Source organism: Erithacus rubecula (assembly GCF_903797595.1).
Source record: "Erithacus rubecula genome assembly, chromosome: 14".
Classification (NCBI taxonomy): Eukaryota; Metazoa; Chordata; class Aves; order Passeriformes; family Muscicapidae; genus Erithacus; species Erithacus rubecula.
Window position 1 is genome coordinate 4,726,577 of NC_136666.1, and position 12,023 is coordinate 4,738,599.

Below are 12,023 nucleotides of genomic sequence, written 5' to 3' on the forward strand. Positions count from 1 at the left end.
GCCTGTGGATTAGAGAAACATCTTCAACAGGATGGAAAGGTCTGTTGCTATTCCATCAATGTCCTGCTGCCACCTCCTGGAAAACTCCTGAATTTCACGGAGCTTTTAGCAGAGGGCTGGACCTGCATGAAGTTGCAAACAAATTCTATCCATTCAGTTCCTGTCTTAATACTGTAATCTAGAGAATATATAAATTCATAAATAAAAGAGTCACATTTCAGAGTTTCAATTTACAGCTCAGTAGGACAGTTTTCCTTTTTCATTGACACCTTCCTTAGGTCACTCTATCACAGTAATTTGGGAAGCCAAGAAAGCAATGCTTAAGCAATGCTCCTGGCTTCACTGAGTACTTCTATTATTTCAAGCTTATTTCCCTCAGCTAGGGCTTAATTGTGACCACAAGGTTTAGAAGCATGGCTACATGCAGCTTCTGTTTTGAATTTCCTAAGATAACATTGATACAGAAGATGTCCAGGAAAGCATTACTGTTCAGAGACAGACACCCTTTAGGAGCTTAGGGGGGGTGAGCATTTGGCATTCTCTAGATCCTCCTGGATTCTGCCTGACCTTACTAAAATTTAAATACTTTGAAGCCAAGACTAAAAATAAATAAAGATGGCTGCTTGGCTACTTTCTCTTACTATTTCATTTCTAGGAGCTTTAGTGAATTATTTCTTCATTTTACTTTGAGTAACCAGAAACTGCTGAGTTAATACTGAGAAGGTATCACCAAGGGACAGCTAATCAGACACTTTCAAGATTTTAGCTCGTTGTAACATTAATAGTGGTGGCTAGAAATTAATAAAACATATTTCTTGTCCAGTGTTGGACTGTCTGTCTCTATATGTCATATTAAAAATTTACAAAGTACACTAAAGGGGAAAAAAGGCTTGTTATACAGAGATCCAAGATTACTAAAAACTACATTCCCTGTTTTGGTACTGCTTTTTGACTCCAGATCATTTTTATGGGTGGAAAGAGATGGCTTCATAGAATCTTCACCTTTATAAAATGAGACAAGTACACTAAGAAAAACAAATTCACTATTTCTTATGAGAACTAAGTTTCACCATGGTTATGAGCTTTCTCCATTTCACCAGCTGCTAAATAATATTTGTTATCTGACCTATCCCATCTGTATCTAGTTGGTATTTCTGCTAGCTTCATCCTTTAGTCTGGACTGTTTTTTCTGCATTCTCCCCATCTATCTGTGTCTCCTTGCCCAGCAGATAATAAAAAGCTTCCTGCTGTTCCACCACCTCCACTCAAATCAGCCAATCTGCATGCACAACACTGTCCTCTGGCTCTTTTCTTTGCTAGTGAGCAGTGATGGAAGAGAAAAAGCAAAAGCAGGAGGCGGACAGGTCATGACTCCCATAAGACTCTACTTTTTATTTCCAGGTCAGTGACCAGATTCCTTCTCATTATTAGCCCAACTCACCCTCCATCCCACTAGCAGGCTATGCTGGGAGCCTTCCAGCATCTCAGATCTGAGGCACAGCACTACCCTCAGCAGCAGCCCACTGTGGCTCTCCCAGCCCTACTGCCCCTGTGAAAATATTCCCAGCTCTGCTAAGCTCCATCACCCCTGGAGACAGCCACAGCCACCACCAGCCACCCCTTCCTCCACATCTCAACTCCCTCTTTCCCCCAGAACTCTGCAGGCTCTCTCTCACTGTCAATTTATTACCAATGCATAGTTCAATACTCTCTATTTTACCATAAGATTCACAACAGAAAAGGACTTTTTCCTTTACCCCAATATCTCTTTTTTTGTTCCATGGGGATTAAGCACCAGCAGCAAAACAACCCACTCCAGAGGTAGAAAAGTAGAGACCATGTGAGGAAAGGTAGACACAAACCTCTCCCTAATGAGGGTGGCATGATTAACTCAGCTTTTAAGAGTCAACTCATTCACTGCTTAATAACTCATTTGTGACATTATTATGTGATAAATACTCATTATTTTTATGCCTGTGTTTTGAGGGAAAACGAGGCAAGGCACCAGGCAATGCCAATTTGCAGGAGTGAGGCTCAGCTGCAGGGAAGCTGCTGTGGATGACTAAACCTCACACTATTTGTTACTCAACTTTCTCATCCTGGTGATTCAACTCCAAGCTGCCTCAGGACAAAGGTGTTTCATTACAGGCAGTTTTCATGAGGCATCACATTCAGCTGGTACTTTGTATGGGAAAGAGTAACAACAAAAATAAAAACAAACCATTGAATCAGCAGCTATGTAATATGAAAATCTATAAAATGAAAATACATAGGAATACAGAAGGGAGTGGGGTTTTTTATAATCTTTCAACTCACAGATAAGAAGTTAAAAGCTATCAAACTGAAGGCTTGAGATTATCTGCATATATTACTTTTAAAAAGTAGAATTTAAAGTTATATATTAGTTCTATTTCGTAGCTTTTTTCCCCTTCCAAGAAGGCCATGAGGGTTTGCCCTTTTTATGTGGTTGCAATCTGTAGTAGGTGCATTCACAGTGTCCAGTTGCTCAGGCTGTATTTCAGCACTGCTCTTAAGGAACAAATCACTGATTGTGCCACTACCACAACCTGTTAATGCCATTCCACTTTCAGAATGATCCATACAGCTGCCAAATCCAGTAACAAACACCAGGGACCCATATGGCTCAGATACACAAAGCATCAGAAAGATGATTTCAGTTTCTTTGGGACTGAAAACCTCATAATTCATTTGGTAAGAACAGTGCTAGAATAGAGGAGCACTGATCAGAATCTGGAGAACACCTACTGATTTCCTCTCCAGTACCACTTTAGAAGATTAGGATGATCCCTTTCTAAAACTTCAGGCAGCCTTGGAAGATGATAAAGCAATGAGAAATTCTGACTGTACCACCTGAGGGATAATAATCATCACCCACATGAGTATCACTTAAATCAACAAAACTCTGTCAGTTCTTGAAATAAAGTTTCATTGTGGCTGGATGCAGAAGAGCTGTAAACTCATCTGGAGGAGTTGACACTGAAGTCCTTGCACTTTAGAGGACTGTTTACATAAAGTTTAGCACATTGTGTTAATGCCTATATTAAAGTTAGTCTTTAATGGAACTGGTTAACTTGCTTTAGAATTCTGAAATAAACTTCCCTAGGATTTCAATTCAAGGATCTGCCTTCCTCTAATAATACCCTCTAACAGAGAAGAAAAGCCTGTAGTGAGTGCTGTGAGCACATTTCATTTTATAATGAGTCCTTCTGCCCTATTTTCATAATGCTTATTCATTCCTTGAACAATTCCCAGGCAAAGCTAGGGGGAAAAAAAGTTATCAAGATATAAAGCCGATCTATGATGTCATCCAGAGTATGCATCAGAAATAAATAGAGATTAGGAACAAAAGAATAAAGAACAATCACAAAAGATAACCAGAAGTATTTTGCTATCTAATCAGTGCCAGAAAGCCCTGCAGTGGAAATTGAGACGGCAGAGGAGATGATTTTTGTCTTTGGGCAACTCACCTCCATGTTCCAGAAAAACACGGACACACCTCTCCTTGCCTCTGGCTGCAGAGAAGTGAAGCAAGGTCCAGCCGTTGGCATCGCGGCCGTTTGGAGAATATCCCTGCTCCAGCATCTTGCGCACGGTGTGAACATCGCCGGCGGCCACGGCAGCCTGGATCTGCAGCTCTTCCTGTAGCTCAGGGTTCCTCCTGCAGTGGTGGTGTAACATCCTAGCTGAGTCTGGCCTTTACAGGAGCCTCATGAGCCCACACGAGTCACCTTCGAGCAATGGGAAGGAAGCAGGAATCACTTAGGACTGGGATCAGAAATGGGGTGTGCAGGAAAAAAAGGATTAATGAAATGCAATGCTAAGACTTCTCTCTGTATGCTGAGAAAAGTGATGTTACATGGAGGATAAACCTCAAATGATCTCACTGTTATTAGCAAAATCATAGTACATGGTGACATCACTGAACTGCAAAAGAAAAGGACACTTGCACATTATAAATAGTAAATGTTTTCTTCAGAAATGACAGCATCAAACAGCAGTTCATAATTAAAGCAACTGAGCAATGAGCAACATGAAAAGCCTCCAGAACCTACCATTCATTTCAAAATCACACTGTGATTAACATCACTACCTCCAACACTGGTTAAATGGATTATCCAAACCATGGAATGGATGATCCAAACTGTTGCAGGATGCACCAGTGCACTGCTACAGTAATTGAACTACAATACTCTTTATTTTTCTGGAAATGCACCCCTTGTAAGCTTCAGTGAAAATGTCTTACCAATAGAATTCTGTGACCTACTGCATGTGAGTATTAGTAACACTAATGTTCAAATTGAAAACTCTCATTATCTGTTTTCCTTTCTCTCCCTTCTTTTTTTTTTTTTTTTTTTAATTAGAGTCTACTGTTTGCATTCTGGCTTGAGCATTTCTTAATTAGTACACAAAGGCTGTAAAGAACTTCTATGTTCCAAAAAATCAAATATAAGGATGATAATATATGAAATCTGAAAATAAATTTAAGTGCAGTTACTACAGTCCTGTCAAAAACCATGAGAACATATATCAGAATAATTCAATTTATAATTACCTTGATAGAGCATATGAAAGCTAGGCCAAAAGAGTATCTAAAATAGCCACTGTAAAAGAGCCTAGAAACAAGCACACATTGGGAAAGGGACATCCATGCTCTGTTTGAAAAGTACCATCTGCAGTTCTACTTGGGAGCAAGAAAATGAACAGGTATTTAAGGATTGTTCCCCAGTAGACAAAGTGACTGCATTTTCACATACATTGTGTATTACACCCCACAGTCTTAAAATGGAAAGGAATATCAGAAGAAGGAATAAAAGTAGGATATGAGAAAGGTAATGCTGAGCAACAGGAGCTTCAGAAAATATTCAAATGTGGATGAATATTAACACAGGCCTAGAAGATTAAAAAGAGGAATGTATTTAAACTTCTGCAAAGTTAATCAAGATAAAAGTACAAAGAAAAGTTCTAATGGTGAAAATGAATTTTAAGCAAAACTTAGAATTTACAGTAATTTTTTGGTTTATTAGGATGTCAACCCTCATCACCACCTAAACCTTCTTTTAGGTATCATAAAGATTTCCAGACCCTCATGATCCACAGGTCATTCAAAAGAAATTGCAATCAGCTCCCCATATCCCACTGGACACCTGTGTTCCTGTCATCCAGGTATATCCACAGACAAGAGAAAAGTGAAAGCATCAATCACTGCCAATTTTGCAGACAAAGGCACAATGTCTATTTGCTCTTCTACCATCCCCTCATGCCCATAGTAAAGAAGTTATTTATCTGCTTTTTGGAGAGATATAAACTCATAATTAACAGGTGCTTCAGTGACCCTACTTACCCTGCAAATATGGAAATTACACACAGCAAATGCCTGTCTTTGACATTTATAAATGCTTCAGCTTACCATGTATGGCAACAATCACTACTTCAGCACAGGGTTATTAAAGAAGACTTTTTAGCTCCATATGTTATACATGGCTTAGAAACTGGCTTTGTTTTGTTTTATAATGTGAACTTCATTATCTGAGACTGGGAGAAAAGGGGATTTACAAAGCAGCAACTGCCAACTCAATAGGTCAGCTTTTGCTACATATTCCAAAAATCAAACTTGGTTAATCTGATGACAATGGAAGTATTTCTATTGACTCTAATAAGCTTTTGCTAAGCTCTTTTCTAAACTCCAATTAGCACTTCAGAACATGCTCACCTATAAGAGAGTGAGCTTGACTTCATTCTACATCACACCACTAACACTGGTGAAATTCCAACTGCAGGAGTAAGATCATCCTTTGGATTTGCAGGTGAAAACTGACAGTAGAATCTAACTGATGATGAGTCGTGCAAAACCCTTAAAAATAGTAATTTAGACTATTAAACTTTTAGTCCTAGTTTCTGAATACCTACAAAAAAACAAGATATGAAAACTTCTTTTTCAAATTGAGAATATCTGATCAAAACTTAATGTAAACAAACTTTATTATACCATTTTTACAGTCCTTTCTTGTAAAGGACCAATACTTTCAAGCCCTCACATAGTCCTGAAAATCAAGGTCAGGCTAGCTGCTCAAAATGCTACAGAAAGAGATGGGATGACTAAAGAGGTGAAGAGAAATGGAATTTCTCATTTGAGGGGCCAGCAGTATTCCCCCTGCAAATCTCTGTGAAGACAGTTGGTTGAGGAAAAGCAGAGCTCTCTCTCTCACACTTCTCAGCTGGTGGGTATATTTGTAATGCAGCATTATAAAAAATTGGCATTGGCTCCATATGTTGCATGTGACTAGCAGAGCTTATTCAAATTAGCTGGTACTAAAGTACATAAGTACTAAAACATACAAAGCAGAAGACAAAGTCAGGCAGCTCCTTTTATCACTTGCACAGTTTCTGTAAATATCCACTCTTCCATCTCACCCCTATGGCAAGCAATGAAATTCAAATGACAAGAATACTTAACCATAACATTAAAGGTTTCAGGATAGTTTTAGTGACACACCAGCTTTGAAAACATTTTTACTTCTGCTCCATAGATCATTTAAAACTCCTGTTTGCAAAGCCCCATTTAAGACATCAATCTTTAGAGAAGAGAAGGAGGACTACTGGAAGTAGCCCTTTGGTATTTAATATTTAATGTTTTGCAACTGTAATCAATCTCATTCAAAACTCAGCATGCATTTGGGTTGTTACATATTGGCTTTCTGCATGAAAGTAAAAAAAACAAAAGGAAGCACAGGGGGAAAAAATATACCTATATATTCTTGGTTATAATGATTTTGTAGTGCTATGAAAATGGAGGACAACAACAGTTACTTAATTGATTTTTCAAGTACAACAGGATAAACTCAATGTGGTCCTGAATTACCTTATGAGAGGTTGTTACTCTTTGATGGATGTCCCACTCTTCATTGTCTTCACTGTTCATAATCTTCTGTGTCCATGTGTGTCAAACAACCTGCTACCCCTTAAAAAAATAAAGGTATTTCTTGTTAGTTGTAAAGAATAAAAGCAAAAGGTTTACTTACTTTTTCTTTATTCTTATGTGAGAATGCTACATTTTAATGCAGCTATGTCAGAAAAGACCCAAAGTGTGTTTTCTATTATTATCAAAGAGTCCTCCAGAGGCTGGGGTGGGCCGAGTTTGCTTCTCTGAATATTTTATGGAAGACAAGAGAAATGAGAGATGTGCTTCCTCTCTGGAGTAAACCTTGAAGAAATGGTCTACACCCTTCTCTAATAATTAAGTGTATCTGCTCCTCCTGTATGGAACAAGAATGGATGCAAAGGTTACATCAGGTATTTCTGCCTCACTGCTCACCATCTCCCTGTGGGAGTCAGATGCCAACAAAAACATTCAGGCTCCATTTAGTTCTTCCCAAACTACTTTTGTGAGTTTTTTAGTTGTTTGTGGGTTTTTTTTAAAATTATTGTTTTTGTATGAGGTTTGGGTTTGTTTTGTTTTTTTTTTTTTAATCTCCATTCCCTCTCTGGTTCCCTAAGTAAAGAATAGAACAGGAGCCCATAGAGCATTGGGTTGTGTCCTTCAGCTGGATTTGCAGAGCCTGTCTCCTCTCCCTCATGTGACAGCTCAGGCTGACACATGCTGTGTTTCACAAATAGGTAAAGCCAACTCCACAATACAAGAAAACCACCAGCTCAAAAATCTTCACCCTTCCCTTCATATAAAAAAACTGCCCTTTTAGAATCAAGGTTTACCAAATGCCAGTTAGAATCCCTGTGCAGATTCCTCCTTCAGACCAACCCCTCCTTATCCCCCCATCACCTGCAGTTAATGGGATCAGTCCCAGACCATTTCTCCTGTACTCATCACTGTTATTTCACTCATTCTTTGTACACCTTTATCTGACCTTTCATTTCCTTTGGCTGCAAACTTTTAGTGAAAGGCACCCTTATCTCATCTGAGCACTGCAATAATATAACAAACAATAAAACCATTAAATACTTAATTGTACAGCTGATCACACAAACCCAACTGTGATTCGTTTCTTCTGCAAACGACTCGCACCAGAACAGCTCCATGAACTCTGCAGCTCTTAGATTGACTTGAAATTTCTGCCACTTAATGCAACATAAAATCATGCTTTTGCAATGATAGCTCAAAGAGGAGGATGAAAAAAAAAACCCTTTTTATCCCTCTTATGCACATTTTCCAAGAGCTTTGCTTCCCAAGATAAAGCATACAAGGTCTTCAGATATGCTTACAGCCCTGCACAAAACTGCACTGCCATGACCTAATTTGATCACATTTCTAGCCTTGTTTTTTTGCATAAGATGATCAGTCGTTCACCTTTTTTTTTTAAATTTTTGCATGATTTTCACTTTAAAACCCACACATTTTTTATTAGCTGATGCAAATTAGAATTGCACTGACTTCACAGACTACAGACAAGGTAACAGATTGCTCCACTAAAAAAGTAACAAGCTTTTCCCCCCCAAAGGAAAATTAGCTGCATATGGCAAGAGTAAGATCTGCAACTTTAATAAAAATAAGTCATATTTAGTGAGAGTAATGCTCCCTCACTCAATGACTTAACAGTTTGATTAAAACATTAATAATTATAGTAGAAGCAGCACTAAATAAAAATAATAAGACAAGCATCCTCATTATGTATTGATAATGTCTCATGTTGTCAAAGAGATCTTAGACTTTCCCAAATCAAAGTGTCACTTCTTTAAAGTCACTGCAAACATCATGTGGAAAATTAATTCCAACATATGTATACGCTTACTTTAAAGAAAGTTAAAGGGTGGTACAAAAAGCAAGACCTAAAAATTCAGTATTTTGCTTGTTCACGTGGCCTGACAGAAAGACCTGATTCCTAAACTCTGAGATTACACACCCAAGACCAGAAGAAGGACCAGAAGTTACTGATGTTAGCCTAACTCTGTGCAATAAGAGAAGTGTACCATTACACATGACATTTAGTATCTGCCATAGACCTAATCAGTGTAGATCTGAGTTGCCTGTGGTTGAAGAATTCTGAGACATTTAAATCAAATAAACAACAGAAAAAAGGAAAGCCCTGTAGAATAAGGATAATCACATCAGCCTTCATTAGTCTCACAACTCACTTCTCCTACCCATTTCAAAGCCTGAACAAGCTAAATGTGTTCTCACTCAAATGGCATTTTAAAAATGGTCAATATATTTTTGACAAACTAAACATAACCATCATCTTCAGCTGCCACTCACGCTCCTATTCCAGGAGCTCTTCAGACAACAGAGTAGGGCAAACAATTGGGTTGTCATTTGCATTCTCACACCACAATCGTGAAGTTTGCAAGTAACATGTGAAATATCAATATTTCACAGAGCCTTATAATCCCAAATATATTTTCTGCTGAATGTTCCATGCTACAGCCCAGACAGACACCAAGCAAGGTATCCCTGTGGTTGAGATGAAAATCACCAAGCAACACATGCGAGTTGCTGGGCCTGAAAGCAATGAGTTAACAGTGCATGAATCCAAAACATCACAGAGGAACTGCTGCTTCAAAGGAAAGAAGCCTTCACTCCTCACAAGCTGTCATTAAAAGTTACACATTTCTGGTGAGAGCTCCTGCAAGGCCAGCTCGTACTCAGGCATACTAAATTTAAAATAATCCAAATAGTTAAATCCACAAGTGCCCCATCAATTTCAAGTGTTCACAGAACTAGAGATGGTGTTGTTACACACTAATAAGCAGCTGTTGTGTTGTTACATTCCGCAGGTGGGTGAAACTGAAGCACAGAGGTGTCATTTTACTACAATTATTCATGTCACAGAGAAGTTGTGAGGTCTGACTTTGGGCCTGATGGAGAATCAGAGAGATCACCCAGCTCCCACAAGTTCAGGTCTGCAAACCTGAGGGAAGCTTCACCTACAGAAAGCACAGCAACCTCAGCACCCCCACCTGTAACTGGCAACCTTAAGCACAAGCAGAGCCCCGTGAATAAAATCCTGCAATTCCTCCTGAAGGCAGGACCTCAATGCTGATGCTAAAGCAAGGCCTTACAGCTCTTTTTTCAGTAGAGAATGCTGCATCAGGTTCACACAGCCAGAACCTCCTCCCTCAAGATGTGCACTGACAAACTGCAGGGAGCTTGTGCTTTGCAGCATGCTTGGAGATCCTCGTGTACTGAGTAAAAAAATACCAATTCTCCTCCAACTTACAGGAGTGCTGTTACTGAGTTTTAAACAGCAAAATTCAGATGGAAGCTCAGCCTTATAAGTAATTAATTTGTAGCAAGCTTTAATTGCTTAGATTTATGTATTTTCACGTGACTTACTATCATTAAGAGAACCCAAACACCAACATTGCAAAGCAGGAACCAATGGCGAGTTCAAACCACATTAAATGAGTCACTTCAGCCCTAATTCTCACAGCTGATAAACTGTGTGCTGCTTACAGAGTTTGTGTCATGCAACACTCTCTAGAAGTATATTTGGTACATATTTCTATTTAATACAGCCTAAAAGAATCCAAGTGGACAAAATTTGTTGGATGTCTTTAGTGGACAAAGCATGATTTTCACAGTGATAATATCACTCTGTAAGCATTGCTGGAACAAAACAAAACCATCCCTCAGACAGCGCATTTCCTTTAAGGGTTGAGAATTCACAATGAGGAAAAACAAACCCAAAGTGAGCATATAGCCTGAAGACTAAAGCTTTCTCTAAGGGGCTGCTGTATTTGCAACATGCTGCCTTTCTTTCAGGGATCAAGAACAGGACTTCAGAATATCAGTGATCTCTGTGCCTTGTTTCAACCATGTGCAAATTTCTGCCAGAAGTTAATTCCCTCATTCCTATGAACTCCATTCCAGTCTCTGCATCTGAATCAAACTTTGCTGCACTGGCATTTCACACTAGGAAGGAACTTCACAAATCAAATAAAAACTCAGGTCTCCTGTTGTGAATAAATCCCAAAGATCCTGTGAATTGTCAGCACCAAGAGGTGTCCTATTGGAGCAGCTACAGCCCTGACATGAGAGGCACTGGGTGGGTTGGGAAAAGGGAGTTATAATAAACTAAATTCAGATGAAACAGCTGTGCCATAATTGCACTGGTAAGTTTGTACTGATGCACATCTGTCTCACCTGTTAGCAGGAAAAATCCCTGCTGAAATCACACTGGGCATGTCCACATGTTCTGCCACTACTTGTAGGTTAGCAAAATAACATGGAACATTTCTTCCCCGTGCTTCCAAAGCGTATCTCAGGATTTGTTGCACTTGTGTTATGGAGGGATTTTCTATTTAATCTTCAACACAGAGCAACTACTTCTTGTCTTAATCTAAAGACATCTGTATTGGAAAAATGATCCAGCCTTGACCAAGGCTGTTGGCAACAAATACTGCTCTTTCTCTGGCAGGCTAATGCTCAAAAACAACTGATTGCCAACAATGAACAACATTTTGGTACAGTCAGTGACATCTCTGAAAACACGACACAGATCAGAGGGACCTCTATGGGGGGCATCTCTGCCAAAAACAAACTCACCTACATTTGAGACAGACTGAAATGGCTTCAAGACAGACTCTGCGTTAGAAGAGCGCGCAGAAACTCCATCCTTTGGAGCGAGCTGACAGTAGGATGCAGAAAAAGACTGACTGACATCATTCACCCCCCACTCTCTCCTAGGATCCATCTCTTCATCTCACCACGTAAAACACGCAATTCTCCCTACGAACAGCTCTCCCCCTGAAGCAGAACCTCCCTCCTACCAGCAGGATTGGTTTTGATGACTCCTTTTATTTTTCCCCTTAAGCACCCAACAGCATCATCTTCTATGATCTCAGCCCAAAAAGTAAGTACTTGTAAACAGACACCGTCCAATTAAATTAATTTCAATTTTCGCAGCTCCGTTACAACACACACACAAAAGTGACCTATGCAGGAGTGATGTGACTAAACCAACATAACAAAATTACCATGACCTAGCCCAATAAAGATTTTAGAATCAAAACAGAAACAAAAGCAGTGCTGAACCCATAAATTTATGGAA

At 39.2% G+C, this 12,023-nt stretch overlaps 1 protein-coding gene across 3 annotated transcripts in view; it reads right to left on the reverse strand.

Annotated features, from left to right (window-relative positions):
- Positions 1-12,023, reverse strand: part of ASB7 (ankyrin repeat and SOCS box containing 7) — a 28,935-nt gene that overhangs the window by 15,593 nt on the left and 1,319 nt on the right. For all 3 annotated transcript variants that reach the window (XR_013775873.1, XR_013775874.1, XM_079318070.1), the window contains exons 3-4: positions 6,881-6,979; positions 3,489-3,749 (exon numbers count right to left, since the gene is read on the reverse strand). Coding sequence is in view for 1 of the 3 variants with exons in the window: in XM_079318070.1 (XP_079174196.1) it covers positions 3,489-3,699 (211 nt within the window). In the remaining 2 variants the exon portion in view is untranslated. The remainder of the gene's footprint in view (positions 1-3,488; positions 3,750-6,880; positions 6,980-12,023) is intronic.